The sequence below is a fragment of the Artemia franciscana genome, chromosome 7 (genome assembly GCF_032884065.1).
Source record: "Artemia franciscana chromosome 7, ASM3288406v1, whole genome shotgun sequence".
NCBI classification, from domain to species: domain Eukaryota; kingdom Metazoa; phylum Arthropoda; class Branchiopoda; order Anostraca; family Artemiidae; genus Artemia; species Artemia franciscana.
Genome location: NC_088869.1, coordinates 26,781,316 through 26,800,067, shown reverse-complemented (window position 1 = coordinate 26,800,067; position 18,752 = coordinate 26,781,316). Strand labels below are relative to the sequence as shown.

Here is an 18,752-nt window from a genome sequence, read left to right as displayed (position 1 = left end):
TTTTCTAACTTTATTTTCCTGTGTCATAATTCAACCAGTTTTTTGTTGTATTTTTTAGAGTTAGAGTAAAACTCATATTTTGTTTTTAGCTTTTGCAAATCCAACCTTCCATTCAGGCATGCATGCAGTAAATATTTCAGGAGGGGGGGGAGGCTTTAGAAAACCAAAATATTTTTTTTTTCTCTGTTCATATATTCTTATTTAGATTGTTTTTTAATATCCTGAATTTTTTAATATCCAGCAATCAAATAATATTGACTCCTCTTAGTTTTGTAGGGCTATTCAGTCACACAGACAGCAAATGATTTTGGGAAGGAAGGTAAGGGTCTAGAGCCCCTCCCCCACCTTTGTAATTAAGAGTAAAAAATATTTCACAATACATAGAGTTTCAAAACTAAGAACATAATGAGAAGAATTGTCTTTTCTTGCACTACCTACAGGTATATAGCTTTTGCAGTAGAAGGGAAAAAAACTACAGAAAAAAATGGTAAGGTGTAGAAACATTGATTAATGTAAAGAATAATGCTTTCTTATATCTCCTTAAAGTTTACAGTGATAATTCTGTTAAAGAACATGGAATAATACTGCCTACTTTTATTCCAAACAATTAAGATAGCATTTTAAATACTGGCTAATTATCATCTAAAATCTGCATATATGCTTGTATTGACTGACTCTCAGTCAATCAATCATTTCCCTTTTGAGCGCAGTCCATTTCTCCAATCATGATACAAATATCAAGGGTATTTGTCCCTAATTTGCAAGCACAAGCAGACTGCAATAAATTTAGTCTTCAGCATGTTACTAATCATAAGGGAATCAACTGGAATATATCAGCAGACTTTTTAACTACTAAAGCAGCATATCTTCTACAGGTGGTTACTTCTGGGAGATTGAATGAAAGGGTCATTATGAGATACAGAGCAAAGGCTCATTATTCCCACATGCTACATTATACTTTTCTTATTGATTCAAAAGAAATATTCACACTTTATTACTGTTTAAGAGGAGAACATTCTTTTCTATATGAGGTTCATAGCTAGGGGTTCCAATGTTCTCTCCATTGATGAAGTTTTTAGCAATTAAACAATATTGTGTGGATGCAAGAATCACCAATTTCTACACAAGTGAAAGAGCTTTCTTCAATAAAACTGTCAATATTTTGAAGGATAATAAAGATGTGGTCAATAAAGAATATTACTCATTAGAGAAAGAAGGGGAAGAGACAGATAGTTCAAAATACCTTCTTAGAGCATAATTAAGACCTTAAATTTATTTCTGAAAGTTTCTTTTTGCCTAACTTAACCACTATAATCAGAGAAAGGTTAAGATGGCTAAGATATACTCTGCAGAAAAAGCATGATTTATTGCCAAGGATTGTCCTTCTCGGCCAACCATTTAGGGCCAAACCAAAAGCAGGTCTTCCCAAAATGGAATGGGAAGAGGTCACAAGGAAAGGTTTAAGGGAAACTAAAACTTCTTGGGGGGTTGTAAAGAGGGAAGCTTTGAATGTATTGGAAGGGAGGTGTAGCATGCATAGCTGTGTTGGCCTCACATGGCTTGAGGCTGCAGTGATTTATTAGTAGTAGCATTAGTAAGCTACTTTCTAACATTTTGGAAAGCCCTCCATCTAGAATTTTACCAAGAGTTGTCTTATATAATTTAATAGTTGTCTTATATAATTTAAGAGAATACTTAAGATCAATATACCATCTGAAGGAACTCCCTAAGAATGTCTGAAAACTTCTGTAAATAATCACAAATACTTATTCATCTCATTCCTAATGGTACATTACTGTACTTTATTTGCCCCCTCCTTAGTGGATAAATATATGTGTCTCTTTTTATATTGCCATTATATTTTACAATAGCATACTCTTTTCTTTGCTGCTTGATTAGTATTTACTGTTGTAAAATGTTAGCATTTGCTACTGTAAAATACAATGAAAATATATAGCACAGACCTCCAATGGATTTTTCCTGGGGATGGGGTTCCTATATCTTGTGTTGTGAAGGTAAGGTCATCTCAAATTTTCTTGATAGGGCAAGAGCTAAGAATTGACACACGGTGGGTAAAACTTAAAAAAACGTTAGTTTTGCTCCATTAGACAAGTTCCTTTAATAGTGCCTTTTCAATATTGTTCTTCAAGGAGGTCACAACCCCTTGGTCTTCTACCATATGGTGTTGCTGATGAAAGAAAGGTAGAGAAGGGGGGAGGAGGTCAGTAGAATGAAACATTGCATGTCTAGGGTAAATTTATAGGTGTTTAAATTACTTTGCTGAGTAGAAGGTAAGCACACCTCTCCATGTATCTTTTTATTTCCTTTCCAAATATACTAATTGCTTCCTCTGCGAATTTCCTTTTGAGACCTTAAAGGCAATGCCTTGTTCCTTATCATTTGTCAGTAGAAAATGGTTAGGGTAATACCCCCAATACTTGGACAGTGCCTTAACTTAGATAAATGGTTTGAATAAAATGTATTTTCCATAATCATGGACAGTTGGTTCCTCATCTTGGATATAATGTGGATAATTGGGATTGGTCAACTACAATCTAGGAAGTTTTTTTTTTTACATTTGAGCTCAAACAAAAGTTGATCTTAAATCCTATCCTATTTAAACATAATTATTTTGCTTTAAAACAATTATTAGATGGAATGCGTCTATAATAGGATAAGATGACTGGTACTGGGACACTTGGATCACTCTGCCTATTCTGGGACAGAAGCTTTGATTGGATTGCAACATGTCCAATACTGGGACAAAAGACTTTAATCTTGGACAGATTGGGTTTGTCCAATACTTGGTTTGGGTACCCAAGATTAAAGTCTTTTATCCCAGTATTGGACATGTTGCAATCCAATCAAAGATTTTGTCCCAGAATAGGCAGAGTGATACAAGTGTCCCAGTACTGGTTGTCTTACTCTAGAGTCTATCTATAATTTGGATACTTTTATCTAACTTTAAAATCCTGATATAAAGATTCAACAGCTATTTTAAAACAATCATGTATATCTACTTATCTTATTCCTACAAGTGCATTCCTTCACTTTAAACTTCATCAGCTGGCAAATAAACAACCAACTATATTTTACAAAGTGAAAATCTCTTAGTCATTATTATTTTACACTGAATGGTAATCAATCAGCAGGAAAAAAGTTGTACTATTGTAAAATATAGTGGAAATATATATAAAGGAATGTGTATTTATTCATTTATTTTTTGGAGGGGGGAGGCAATACATTTTTAGGAGTGAGACAAGTAAGTATCTATGATTTATTAAAGTAGTTTTTGGAGCTTTGGGTAAGTATTTTCTACTGGCAAATAGGTCTAACAAGGAAAAAAGTGTGAACTTAAGGGTCCATTTATGGGCTCAGAATGGAATTTACTAAAGAAGCAGCTGTTATATTTGGAAAGAGCAAAGAAGATACATTAACTGGGTTTACTGGGTTCAACTGGGTTTACTAAATTTTGGGTTTACTTCAAATAGTGCTCTGGACTTAAGCATTATCAAATCTTGACTAGGTTAGCCTAGTTCTTAAGGAAGCCTACAAAATTCTGAAATACACTTTAAGTCATTTTGTAATAATTATTATATCCCTGCTAAAGGTTGCTTTACTTCACTTTGCCTCTACTCTCTCCAATTGACAAAGATGGGAAGCCCAAATTATAAAGCATATTGGCAACTCATTGTATTTTCAATAATATAACTCTTTTCTCCTTATTAATTTATACCAAATAGCAAACAGTAAATAAGGTTGAGGAATTAAAGATTTCTACTATTGACAATATGGAAACTTGGAGATATTGTTATTACTGAGCTATGAATTATGCATGGCATCTGCTTGATGCTTTTTTCAAATATTATAGTTGTTTTACTTTGAAATTCAATTTTAAGCTAATTACTGACCATTAAAGATGATGCCTTGTTCTCTTTTTTTGGCTATAGGAAAGAATTAAAATGATGGTAAAAATTACTATTTGATTATAATTTCATTTTGCTAAACTAATTTAATCCATAGGCATTGATCCATCAAGCTTTAATTTAATAAACAATTTATTCATCCTTTAACAATTGTTGTGTTTACTTTAAGCTCTTAGTGTCACTCTTATTTGCACTTGTGTAGGCTTCCTGTAAGAAAACACATGGGAAATATATAACTTGGGCTATATATTTGCATAGTAGGGGAAGTTAAGTATAGGTCTAGTGGATTTGTAGTTAAAATGTGTTATGCAGTAAGAATTGTTGTTTGTATCCCTTTTCTAAAGCCAAAAATAGCCTACAAGGAAAGTTATTATCTTTAGGGGTTCTCAAAGAGCTTAAAATTGAATTACAATTATTATGGCCAGCCTATTAGATTCAGAAGGAGAAGAAAAATAGATGTCAAGTGGTATATTTTAGTGGTATAGTGTTATATTTTCAGTAAGTTTTGAGTATTTCTACATCTAAACTATGAATTACTTCATCATATGGTAAAATTCTAGTTAATTGACTTCTTGCTATCATGGAAAGGGTTTAGGTTAGGAAAATGAAACTTTCAGGGATGGGTCTACAGGCTAAAAAATGTTCTGGGAAGGTATTTTAAAGTACCCACCTCCACTGCTTCTCTCTCTAGAGGGCCCTGAAAATTGCCTACATGACCTATTGAAATTTTGACAAAACAACATTTTACCTTAATTTTTAGTTACAAGTTTCTTTTTCTCTGCCTCTAGTTCTGAAAATGCAATTACTGTTATTTGAGTAGAATTTTGAGCCATATCAATGTTTTTTTTTCAAAATTTAGGAAAAGTATTTGCATATTTATAAAACCTTATAAAATAGAATTGAGCAAAGTTATGAAGCAGAAAACAATTTTGTTGTAGCCTACTTCAATAGAGGTCATCAAAGTCAGGGCCCTCTAGAGGCAGAAGGAGTGGAGGTAGTTGCTTCAAAATACCTTCCTGGGACATACTTTAGCCTGTAGACCCATCCCTGAAAGTTTCACTTTCCTAACCCAAACTCTTTTTGAGGTATCAAGAAGTCAATTAACTAGAATTTTACCATATGATGAAGTAATTCATAGTTTAGATATAGAAATACTCAAAACTTACCAAAAATATAATATGTGTATATAATGATCAATTAGAAGGGGGAAAGCCCTGTTCCCTTTCATAGGCTAATCACTCACCACCAGCAAGTACCTACAGGAGGATCTACCACCTTATCTTTCTGGCAAATGTAATTTAAGGTAAGGTAATTATTTGAATTTTCAAATAATCTTTGAATCCTTATAATTGAGGCCTTTTTTAGCCTAGACTTACTTGTAAGTTATGACAAGATACTACTTAAAGCAACTTTTCCATGGTCTGTTATTTGGCATGAAGAGCCTTTTTTGAAAGCTTTACTCACATACCACAACTTTGTTCAGTTTCTGGGAAGCCAGAGCAAGCCTGTGATGGGGACAAGGTGTCTCATTTATGTAGACCAGCACAACAGCTTTCCAAGTTAACGAAAAGCTACCTTTCTCCAATTAGGCTACTATTAAATATTTTTTCCCAATTTAATTAAAGGTAGAGACAATCTATGCTAACTAACACAGGGGAACTCATGTTTTGGTCCTTTGAATAGAAATGGATGGTTCCTCCTCTCTTCCTGCAAGGACGGAGGCGGCTTCTTATGCTATAATTACTAAACCACTTGGTTTATATAAGTTTATCCCATTAGTAGTTCTCACCTTTTATTTTTTGGCCCCTTTTTTAGTAACACGTCTTTCAATTTCCCGTGTTCTTTTACTTGTCCGATTACTTATCTGGCTAATCTAACGTTTTATGAGACGCACATGACGTCAGAGGCTACGCGGATTACCTTCTCGAACGCTCGGATTACTTGTCCGTGGGCTTGCACTTTCTAACCCCGAAAAAATAAGATTATTGAGGACAACTGACGTCAATGTTACACATTTTTTTAAATGGATAAACATGTGAAATCGTTAAGTCTGAGCGAAAAGACAAGGAAAATGTAAATAGTGGAAATAATCTTAGCTTTTCAGTCACCTGTAAGTAATCTTATACATATTCCATAGGATATAAAGGGGTTTTGGTATTTTAGGCCCGTCTTGCATAGGCTAAGCTTCATAAGGAGTCAGAAGAAAAGTTTTTTGGTTATTAAAAAGGTTGGTTCTTAGGAAGGCAGCTATCACATTAGTGAGTTAGTCAAATATTACTATATCAAACAGGCCTAGTTTCTAAATCATCCTATAATTTTTAGTTGAAAAAAAATTAGAATGATTAGGCCAATACCTATAGCCTTTTATATAGTCTGTATTTGTTGAGATTGCTATTTAAACTGGATTTTTAATGTATAATAGGGGTAAAATTTTACTTTAGCGACTCTTGGCTATCTTTGAAAGAGGTTAGGCCTAGGCTAAGAAAATGAAACTTTCAGGGATGTGTCTACAGGCTAAAGTATGTCCCAGGAAGGTATTTTGAAGTACCTACATCTACTTCTTTTCCCTCTAGAGGGTCCTGAAATTTTTGGGTGCCTTCTTTTTTAGTTATCAGTTTCTTTTTCTCTGGCCTTAGTTCTGAAAAGACAATGCCATAAAACTGTTTTATTTCTAAATTTAGAAATAATCTTTTATGCCACCTCATTGTAGGTTAAATCAATGGCTTATATTATTTATTCTCCATGAATTATGTTCTATTTGATTTCATTGACATCAGTTGCTTCCTGTTAAAAATACATTTATTTTTTTTGCATCAAGCTTCTTCTTTTGTGAACTGTTTGTCTTTTTACATGTTGTATGAAATGTAAAGGAATACCTGGCCCTTCATTTCATAGATTCAATTAAAAGTCTTTAAGGCATCTTATATCAAAATACATCTGACCCATTTTAATGGGTTTTTTTTAGATGACATAGGACACCATTAATGTTTTGCATTTGCTTTGCTAAAAATTGTCTTAAAAAGAGCCAAGTTTAGAGAGTTATGTTAATATTCTTCTTGCTGATCAGTATAATTGTTTTTAAATTCTTTTTGTTTAAAGCATTTTAGAGAAATTCTGAGCTAAACATGTGTATATTGTTGTCACAAATGGTTTTTCTCAAATGGGTTGGAAAAAACAATTAGAACATATAATTTCTCCTTTTTTATTATGTCAAGACTCAAATATCACAAAACTAAGCATTCATATTGCTGATTGTATCTTAAGTAAGTACAATCCCTGATGAAGTTTTGTTGATACCTGTCTTAAAATTTATTTGTCTAAATAAAATACATATTGTTTGTGGGACAACAGTGAAAAATGGGAGCAACTATGACTTGAGTTTTTTTTTTCAATATTTCATTTTTCCAAATAATGTTTGTTCTTTGGTGACATTTGTGTTCCTTCTTAAGTGGCTGGGACTCTAGGTTGAGAATTCTTTATCCAAAGGGCACAGGTTTAATTCCTGGTATTAGCAGTTTATTTGGTTTGGGACAAGCCATAGAAGCTTTCTTTTAAACCCATTAAATATAAGTACAAAGGAAGAAATGCCAGTGAGGTGGTTCTTCCTTTTCAATGAATTGTTGATGTACAGACAAGAGTGTAGGTCATAAGAGGTGGCTGGTGAATGTTTTGCTAGGCTTAAAAATTTAGGGCAATTGCTCAGGTTTGCAACTGAGCAAAAAAGCAAAGTTTTGTGAATGTTATATTTATGTAATGTCAAGCACTTTAAGATTAATGTTCATGGTTTTGTTTTAATTACCATGGCCCTAGGACTTTAGTGTGTTAAAACCTGCTTATGTCCATCCATTTTCTTTTAAACAGAGAGGAGTTCTATGTTTCCTAGCATCAATAAATTTATAGGCAATTTTGAGACAAGGGTTACGAAGTAGGTCAAAACTTGCAAATGGAACTGTGGTATGACTAATTAATTTGTAAGAAATGTATATCAATTTAAAGATTAAAAACATCATGTAGAAAACAAACAAGACAAATAAACAAAAGTATCCCTTTACAACCATTTAATGAAGTGTAACAAATGTAGATCATCCCTAAGATTGAAATGAACAGAGCTTCAATTAAGAATATCTTGTCTTTAAACAGACTGAAGGGGCAAACCTCCAAGCTATGACAAATTCAATCTCACTTTTGGTCTCTTTCCTTTTCAATGGAAACTTTCTTTGGATTTTTTTCAACCAAGTAAAAACAGTAGGGACAGGATCAGGTATAAGTGACCTTCCACTTAGCCTACATACCAAGGGGAAAATCATGCAGCTATACTAATAATTGGTAAATTTTTTGTTATTCACATTTTGATTTACAAATAAAGTGAACATACCCCTTGATGCCTTTTTTATGTTCTTTACAAACATAACAAGTGCTTCAATTGCAAGTTTTTGAGCACTTGAAAATGACCAAAACATACCAAAATAGTTTTTGGGTATAAAAAAGCTTAAAACATTGGTCTCAAACTTACTGTTTCATTATTAATCCATTTTTTAAATGTTGCATAATCTATGAGCACTGATTTTCTATAATTAAGTTGGATTAATATTTTTACAATATTATGCTGTTTTTCTTCTTCTTTGATGCCAAATTTTCAATCAAAGAGTGTATTTTGGTCATTTTTGTCAAAATAATGTATGTTTTTCACTGCCAAAATTTTTTATGTTAAGTAAGGTCACAAAGTGCTTAAACTTCAATTAGCAATATAAGCAATTATTATATTTGTAAAGAACATACAAAAAGGCATCAATTGGTATATTCACTTTATTTGTAAGTCAAAATAGGAACAACAAAAATTTACCCCTAACATGCCTAATTTGCAAATATATAGCCCAAATTATATATTTCCAATGTTTTCTGCCACCTTAAAATTTAAAATTAAATTATAAATATTTAAAATCAGCATTAAAATGCGATTCTTTTGATGTAGCTATTGGTATAAAAATTCCATTTTTTAGTTTTGGTTACTATTGAGCCGAGTCGCTCCTTACTACAGTTTGTTACCATGAACTGTTTGATAACTCGTCATTTCAAGACGGTAGAAATCTAATTTTTTTTCTATTTTCCTCTGTATAATTTTTGTTTTGAGAACATACTAAATTATGAGGTCTAGCATACACTGCTCAGATGCTTGGTATTATTTTTGGGTGGAGTCAAAAGTTTTGTTTTAGATGAACCCCATTTAATTCCCGGTAATATCACTTCAATTCCGACATTAACCTTTTTAACAACTTTGCTGCCTCCATCATATCAATGCTTGAGTACGAATGTCTCCCTGGAGAGCCCTGAAATATGATATGTGGTCATTCACTTTTTTTTTATATGTTACTTGTACTTTTGTGAAGTGGAAAGATCTCATGAATTGGATATTTTATTGCTTTGTATGATATCTGCACTTATTAATCCCATGCTGGTAATTCCTATGCTGTAGGTGTACTGTTGACTATTGGCTGTTTTGCCATCCAGTATTTAATTATTTAAATTTGGCTTAATTTTATTGTTATTAGCAAAGATCATATTAAGGTAATATAAAAGCAGTAATGTCATGTGCACACGTTTATTTATGGATTAAATTGGGGTTTTCGATACAATGTTTTGAAGCCATATTAACTGCTTGAACCTCAGAAACTTCAGTGTATCGCTAAAAAGCTAATGATTAAAATGTGTTGTTATGGCTGTAATGTATTTACTTGTTCCTCCAGTTCTGTTACTTATTATCCCCTTTTAGTGCAAATGGATGTAGGCCTACTGAAGAATTTATGAAAATGTTGTGGACTCTTCTGAAATATTGTAGTGCTTTAACATGTCTTTGCAATTTCATAATATTTACAAAGATTGGTTGTTAATTTATTATAGAAAATTCCCCATGAATACTAGTTTCATTATTATTTCAAGTAAATGTAACCTCAAATTTAATGAATTTTATATATTTGGAATCACCCTAAAAAAGCGATTCTTTTAGTGCATATATTAATATCCATATTCTAGATTCTTGGTTACTATGAGCACAGGGTGCTCCATACTTACAGGTTGTCACTAACTGTGTAATGCATGTATATATATATATTAGGGCCCGACCGAAAAATCGGCTGGCCGATATTACCGGATCGATATGAGGGTCAGTGTCTTTATCGGAAAAAATATCGGTTATTGACCAATATATATATATATATAGATTAGCAGAGTTTCTAATAAGTTTTCTTATTCATTTAAATTCTCAAAGGTGTTTTCTATAGGGTGTTGGCTTGTGAGATGTTTCAAACAGGCTAAATTGGCTACTTAGGTTTACTTTTGCAGTATTAGCAGAGTTTCTAATAAGTTTTCTCCTTCATTTGAATTCTCAAAGGTGTTTTCTATAGGGTGTTGGCTTATAAGACGTTTCAAACAGGCTAAATTGGCTACTTAGGTCTACTTTTGCAGTATTAGCAGAGTTTCTAATAAGTTTTCTTCTTAATTTAAATTCTCAAAGGTGTTTTCTATAGGGTGTTGGCTTGTGAGATGTTTCAAACACGCTAAATTGGCTACTTAGGTCTACTTTTGCAGTATTAGCAGAGTTTCTAATAAGTTTTCTTCTTCATTTAAATTTTCAAAGGTGTTTTCTATAGGGTGTTGGCTTGTGAGTGGCTTCAAACAGGCTAAATTGGCTACTTAGGTCTACTTTGCAGTATTAGCAGAGTTTCTAATAAATTTTCTTCTTCATTTAAATTCTCAAAGGTGTTTTCTATAGGGTGTTGGCTTGTGAGATGTTTCAAACAGGCTAAATTGGCTACTTAGGTTTACTTTTGCAATATTAGCAGAGTTTCTAATAAGTTTTCTTCTTAATTTAAATTCTCAAAGGTGTTTTCTATAGGGTGTTGGCTTGTGAGACGTTTCAAACAGGCTAAATTGGCTACTTAGGTCTACTTTTGCAGTATTAGCAGAGTTTCTAATAAGTTTTTTTCTTCATTTAAATTCTCAAAAATGTTTTCTATAGGGTGTTGGCTTGTGAGATGTTTCAAACAGGCTAAGTTGGCTACTTAGGTTTACTTTTGCAGTATTAGCAGAGTTTCTAATAAGTTTTCGTCTTAATTTAAATTCTCGAAGGTGTTTTCTATAGGGTGTCGGCTTGTGAGATGTTTCGAACAGGCTAAATTGGCTACTTAGGTCTACTTTTGCAGTATTAGCAGAGTTTCTAATAAGTTTTCTTATTCATTTAAATTCTCAAAGATGTTTTCTGTAGGGTGTTGGCTTGTGAGATGTTTCAAACAGGCTATATTGGCTACTTAGGTCTACTTTTGCAGTATTAGCAGAGTTTCTAATAAGTTTTCTTCTTCATTTAAATTCTCAAAGGTGTTCTCTATAGGGTGTTGGCTTGTGAGAGGTTTCAATCAGGATAAATTGGCTACTTAGGTCTACTTTTGTAGTATTAGCAGAGTTTCTAATAAGTTTTCTTATTCATTTAAATTCTCAAAGGTGTTTTCTATAGGGTTTTGGCTTGTGAGATGTTTCAAACTGGCTAAATTGGCTGCTTAGGTCTATTTTTGCAGTACTAGCAGGGTTTCTAATAAGTTTCCTTCTTAATTTAAATTCTTAAAGGTGTTTTCTATAAGGTGTGGCTTGTGAGGTGTTGCAATCAGGCCAAATGGGTTATTTATTAGTTAATTATTAGTTAACATGCTAGGTTTTGGTAGAGGACAATAGAGCTTTTTTGTGTTTTCTTTATTTTAGGGTATAAATTAAAAGGAAAGTTGTACTTTATTACAATATTAATTAGTTGCAATTGTTAGTTAATTATTAGTTTGCATGCTAGGTTTTAGCAGAGGACAACAGAGCTTGTATATGTTATTTTTGTCCTTTACTTTGTAGTCTAAATTAAAGTAAAGTTGCAATTTACTGCAACTATTTATTAGTTGCATTAGTTAGTTAATTATTAGATAATCATGCTAGGTTTTGGTAGAGGACAACAGATAGGGGAATGTCCTACAGATAGGTAGAGTAGCTCCATAGGAGGCTTAGACAAAGTAGGACCTTGTCCCAGTGGGGTCCATAATAGAAACTGGGAAACCCTCCCCTGGGGGGTCATAATTACAGGTGGAGGAGGAAGAAGGCCTCTCAAACGTACACTCAACAGGGCCCACTGCCGTGTTCACACGTCAGATGAGCTACAAACCTTCTCCCAGTAATGGGTTAAATTGCATGGTGAAGCAGAACACCATCGTGGGAGGATCCTCTATAGGAGGACAACTGCGGCAGGGCGTAAGATGCAGATTTATGGACAAAGGCCTCTGTAAAGGGCCGCCTCGACCCTTTCGGGGTACCTGCAAGACTGGGAAACTTGCGGTCAATTTTTCCCACTTGAGGAGTGGCGCCCCTCGAGGAAATTATAGCCTAGTAAACAACACAGCACTCGTACGGGATTCTGATTATTGGATATTTTTCTGGGCTTGGTTTGTTTTGATGGGCGTTTTCGGGCTGAAAAACCTCTTCCTAGCTAATTTATCTACTATGGGCTGCCTCCCCGTAGTAGCATAATATTTGTAGGCATGAATATATAATGAGTCAGAGGTAATAGGCTTGGGACTGTCTGTGCAGGATTTCGACTCTTGTTGATAGAAGAGCATCGCCAAGTGCTGAAAACCATGTTGTGACCAAGATGGGCCCAGGATTGCACAAAGCCTCCAACTTACTGGAGGTCCCAGGGACTTCTTGCTGTCCGGTTCTAAGCCAGCTTAAGCGCTTCGGTGTAGACTTGAGAAGATATGTTGGTCCCCATCCTGCACTGGTTTCCGGGATCACTGCTTCTCTTGAGGCCAAAATAATTTCAAAGATTTAAAGAACATGAAAATTGGAACTTGGAATGTTACGACGTTAAAAAATGAATATCGCATCGACATTTTGACTGACGAATTCAGACGGTTTGAAGTGGATTTATTAGGAGTTTCAGAAACTCATATCCCAGGGATAGGAAGCATGAAATTAGATGACATAGAATTTGTTTACTCAGGCAGGAAGGATGGGGTACATAGACAGGGAGTAGGGCTCATGATGAATAAGGAAGCTGCTAAGTCTTGTTTAGGCTGGGAAGGTATTAATAATAGAATACTAATTGCTCATTTTATGACTAAAAAGTTAAGGGTATCAGTTATAGTAGTATATGCCCCCATTGAACCAACTGATGGAGATACTAGTGACTTAGATGAATTTTACTTACAGTTACAGGAGCAAATAGACAGGGTACCAGGTAGAAATATGGTGTTTTTGCGAGGAGATTTTAATGCCCAGGTTGGTAGAAATAGGGATAGATGGTATCCTAGCCTAGGTAAATTTGGTGTAGGAAAAGAAAGCAGTAATGGCTATAGGCTTTTGCAATTTTGTAGGTATAACAGCCTAGTTATAACCAATACGGTGTTTGGTCACAAAATGGCCCATAAGTTGACGTGGTATTCACGTGACGGTAAGACAACAAACCTTATTGATTATGTTATTGTGAACAGAAGACTAGCAGGATCAATACAAGATACTAGGGTGTATAGGAGTGCCGTTATTGATGTTAAAAGTAAAGGTCACCATTTAGTAGTGTCTAAGGTTAATTTAAAGCTGAAATTTCGGAAGGGTAACTCCCTCCCGGAAAGTTATGATGTTGGTAGACTTCAGGATGAAAATTTGAGAAAAAAAAATTCCAGGAACAGTTGAGTACTAAACTTGAGAGTTTAAAATTTGACAACGTGGAAGATGGATGGAATGATTTCAGAAAAACAATTTGTGAAGTTGCTGATGGTGTCCTAGGGAAGAGTGCTAAGACTGCAACTAGGAATATTAGTGAAAAAGCTTTAGGTTTAATAGAGAGTAGAAGGGGTTTGTATAAGAATTATCTGAGTGATAGGTCGTATGAAAACAAAAGGAATGTAAAGAAAGTGGAGAAAGCATTAAAATATGAACTAAGGAGATGTGAAGTGGAGGCGATGGATAAAATTGCTGAGGATCTGGAAGATGAGGCTAGACGGTATAATAGTAAAATATTATACTGGCATGTTAATAAATTGAAAGGGAGGAGCCAATCCGGACTAGTCCCAGTTAAAGATAGAAATGGGGCCACAATTAGTGATAAGGAAAAAAATTAAAGAAAGATGGGTGGAACATTTTGAGAATGTGCTAAACCGAGATACAGTTGCAGGAAAAGATATCGATGAAAATGAATAAGTTTGTGATACCTTGGATGTGAAGGAAGATTTGTTTAGTGAGGAAGAATTAGCGACAGTACTAAAAGGATTAAAAAATAATAAGGCCCCAGGTGCTGATAGTATGATTAATGAGTTTCTTAAATATGGTGGCTCTGAGGTTAGGAATAAGCTACTGAAGATTATAAACATGATTTTTGAAAAAGGGGAAGTACCCAATGATTTTAGGAAAACCTTAATTAAACCACTGTATAAGAAAGGTGACAAGAGTGAGTGTCGTAATTATCGAGGCATTAGTCTGGTCTCTGTAGGTAGCAAATTACTGAGTAATATGATACTTTTTAGACTGAGACATGCTGTAGACAAAGTTTTAAGGGAAGAACAATGCGGTTTTAGAAAAGGTAGAGGATGTGTCGTCCATGTTTTCACTCTTAGGTTAATAATTGAGAAGTCCCTTCGTTGTCAAACACCTTTGGTCCTCAGTTTTATCGATTATGAGCAAGCTTTCGATTCTCTTGATAGAACAGCGTTAACAAAGGTCTTGTCCTTATATGGTATACCTGAAAAATACATTAAAGTGATTTGCGCTATGTACGAGAAAAATACTGCTGCCATTAAGGTAGGAAATGAGGTTAGCAACTGGTTTTGTATTAAATCAGGAATTAAGCAGGGATGTGTTCTATCCCCCTTTATATGGATCATTTTGATGGACTTCGTCTTAAGGAGCACAGGAAAGGCAATTGGAGACCATGGAATCAAATGGGGAGGAAGAACGCTCCTGGACTTAGATTATGCTGATGATTTAAGCCATGAAAGTGTGAGCAAAATGAACGAATTTTTAGAGGTTTTACGAGTTCAGGGTGCTAAAATAGGCTTGAAAATCAATGTTAAGAAGACTAAGTCACTAAGGCTAGGAATAAGTGAAGATGAACAGGTGACATTAGGTAACGAAAAGATTGATCAGGTTGGGAGCTTCTGTTACCTTGGTAGTATTATTAGTAAAGATGGTGGGAGCAGTGAAGATGTTAAAAGTAGAATAGCTAAGGCTCAGGGTGTTTTTTCACAGTTAAAAAAAAGTTTGGAAGAATAGAAAGATAAGTCTACAAACCAAGATTAGAATATTAGAAGCTACAGTGATGACAGTGGTCAAATATGGCTCTGAAGCATGGGCACTCCGAAAAGCAGATGAAAATTTACTAGATGTTTTCCAGAGAAATTGCCTACGGATTGTTCTGGGAACCCGGCTGACTGACCTTATTTCAAACAGTAGGTTGTACGAAAAGTGTGGTTCAATCCCGCTTTCTGGGGCTATAATGAAAGAAAGGTTGAGATGGCTAGGCCACGTTCTACGGATGAAGGATGACAGATTACCGAAGATTGTCCTTTTTGGCCAACCGTCTGGGGCTACACGGAAAGCAGGTCGTCCTTGTCTGGGTTGGGAGGATGTCATAAATAAAGATTTAAAGGAGATGGGAATTTCCTGGGAGGGTGTAAAGAGGGAGGCTTTAAATAGATTAGGTTGGAGGAGGAGCGTGCGTAGCTGTGTTGGCCTCAGGTGGCTTGGTGCTGCAGTGAGTTATTAGTAGTAGTAGTAGTAGTTTCTGCCACCTTTTACTTGTTTTTCCAGTTTTTGTTTTGCCACAGTTGTTTCAATTAATAGGTACTAGGGTTGAGGGATAGATTGGCAGAATCAATTGAAAATATGTAATTTCAGCTATAGATTTTCATATTAGGAGGGTTGGGACTAAAGTAGAGCAGGGCTGCATGTAGAATGTGTTAGCTATAATTATTGTGTAAATTACAAAGAATCGTCTTTTTTTAACAGGTTTTCTTCTATAGGTCTACAGGTCCTTCTCTTGGCTTATACCACATCAAGCATTATATAACTGGTGAAGAGTAAGTAGCAAAAAGCTGTATATACATAAGCATATGTTATTTAACAATGACTTCTCTAGCGCTTAACTATGACCCCTTAGTAATATTGACAAGAAATGAGTAACAGGAAAAGTGAAATTTACTGTAAATGACAATCAGGAACTGGATACTGGCTCAAGGGGGCCAAAAACAGGGCTATATAATTGGAGTTTAAAGAAGATGGTGATTTTTTTGTGAAAAACACTTCCCTGGCTAGTTTAGGACTTTAAATTGAATAGCCCACTGAAATTTTCCTATCCTATGCAATTGAAATATTTTTCACTTTTCAGAGTATTAAGACAATTTATCACAATAAAAAATGTCCAAAGCATCTTGAATGGAATGACTAAAAAAGGCACATGACAACCACAATTTGCAATCTTACAATTAAACTTCTGTCACAAAAATTATAATAGGTTACCCAGCTCTGAAACAATTGCTGAAGGTGTATTTGCCTGTAAAATTAGCAACAGACCCTAAGCCCCAGCCTCTTTTTTGTCAGAACTTCACATAGCATTAAAGTAATAATATAGGCTATTTTACACGTGAAAAATGTTGATATTCTCGTAGTTTTTCGTGCCGTTTCAAGTGACACGTGGCCAGATAAGTATTTGTTGTTATCTTTAAGGAATTAAACCCCGATAAGTGGAAATCCCATGGGACAAACGGCATTTTTTACAGCATTTTTTTTTGACCAGGTGTTAGAAATATTGACAAAACCCATTGACAAAGGGTATATTTGGATCTACTAGCGCTACCAGTGGGCCTACTACTACATATAACTCACTGTAGCACCAGGCCAGATGAGGGGAACAAAGACACGTACGATCCTTCTACAATATACATAAAGGCATATAGCTACTATATTCTATACCTGACATCAAGTCTATTTCTGGAGCTGTTTTCACCAAGCTCTACAACTTTCTAAGGTGCCCGAAGGCTCTTTTCTAAAAGTCTACTGATGCATGCCAGGGGCTTCAGTTAGAGCAAAGCATTGCATTCCTGTTTTTTGGCCCCTCTCTAGATTTACAAAAATATCTGTTTTGGTACTTTAATTTAAAATGTTTTTTTGGCATTTTATTTCAAAATGGCTCTTTGGTACCTTCGTTTAAAGAAAGATGCTCCCCCTCACCTTTAAAAAAAATTTTCCCTCCCCCTAGAATTTGCTGAGTTGATATCGTTGACTTTTACTTCCAAATGTTTTTCACTCAAAAAGGAAATTTCATTATCCTGAAAATGTTTGGCATGTAGCTTTAAACTTAATTGCTTTTTTGTATTTTTAATCAGCACAAACAATAAATTTGGCTGATGAGCTGCCCTAGCTAATATTATAAAAAAAGATAAATACAGATAACAAATGTCCATCCACGCATTTATTGAAAGATAAGAGTTTGAGTATAGATTCAATAATCCGAAACCCGATGCAGATTTTTTGGTCAGTACCAGTTCTCTCGAAGCTCCATCGATGTTATTGACCAAGTCAGTGCGATTCATTCCAAACATGGGGAAAAACTTCTTATTGCTCATCCGTATCTGCTTATGCAAATGATTTTCACTCAAGGTATCGTTCCTTCTTCATTTTGCATCGGAGATTTGTCTCCTGTCTCTTGAAAAAGGGAAATCTGAAGTCTACTGTAAATCATTCCATCCTATTACCATAGTTACATCCTTTTCATACTTTTTGAGCTACTGTTTATTAGGGAACTAGAAAAAGTGTACTAGATCCTTCCACACCAGTTCAGGTTTAAGAAAAGTACCAGATGTGCCGACGCTTTAGCCACTGTTACAAATCCCTTGGTTGATGCGGAATCATCTGAAGAAAGCCTCGTTTTGGGAGGACATGATTTCAGACGTGCATTCGACACACTGATCCATGCAGCGATGCTTCTGTGAGTGTGGATTGAATCTGGTCATTATTCATGCTGTTCGGAAATATTTAAGACAGCATATCCCCCTGAAGCAACCCCCAGATAAAACCATGCCTGCAATTTGGCCTAGACAACTTATCGCAGTCAAGAAAAGGGACTGTCAAGTAGCTGCCACCTCTTCCAACCTTTTTAATAACTAAGTACTGGAAGCATAAGATTTGTGCCCATCCTCGATGATTTTGTCCTCTGTAAACTTTTCCTTGTTATGCTTTTCTGACGACGTCCTATACCTTAGTCGAATTCTTCAACGCATCACCGATATTTGGAATCCTTGAAGCTGAATATCAGAAACTTGGGCTTGTATTTAACTCCTCGAAATATGATGTTTTCTTGTTTGACTGGAAAATGAATTTCTCTGTAACTTCTATCAAATTTGGATATAGATTTGTTCAACTTGTAGATCACCTTATTTATCTAGGTCTGCTTATTGCTTTTCTTATCCGACAAACCCGAAAACTTGTTCATGAACAAATCAGACGTAGAATCTCAGAAGCTTACGCTTCCATTGAATCTTGTAAACTTCGATTCAATCGACCTTTTCTAGCAGGTCTATATAATGATGTTGGCCTTCTCAATATTTTCTACACTGCACACTTCTAGAAACTTCTAACTAAAAGTGACAAGAGTAAAATCCGATCCTTGTTCTTTCCTTTGCCAAGTATTTGCTTCATCTGCCTCCGTGACATGGAAATTCACTCGCGATTGCGATATGCATGATTGCTGACCCAGAGGTAGGTGTCGCCAGACGGATAGCAAAACATAATAGAAAAATAAATGCGAATTTA

The 18,752-nt window shown here is 34.9% G+C and overlaps 2 protein-coding genes across 2 annotated transcripts in view; one reads left to right on the top strand and one right to left on the bottom strand.

The window, feature by feature from the left end:
* Positions 1-5,702, bottom strand: part of LOC136029082 (endoplasmic reticulum lectin 1-like) — a gene marked incomplete in the record, with an annotated part of 524,377 nt that extends 518,675 nt beyond the window's left edge. The window contains 1 exon segment of the mRNA XM_065707139.1: positions 5,577-5,702. Coding sequence (XP_065563211.1) covers positions 5,577-5,590 — 14 coding nt within the window.
* Positions 5,703-5,935: 233 nt separating this feature from the next.
* The window catches only part of LOC136029081 (sodium/calcium exchanger 1-like), a 150,047-nt gene continuing 137,230 nt past the window's right edge, over positions 5,936-18,752 (top strand). The window contains exon 1 of the mRNA XM_065707136.1: positions 5,936-6,036. The gene's annotated coding sequence lies outside the window, so the exon portion shown is untranslated. The remainder of the gene's footprint in view (positions 6,037-18,752) is intronic.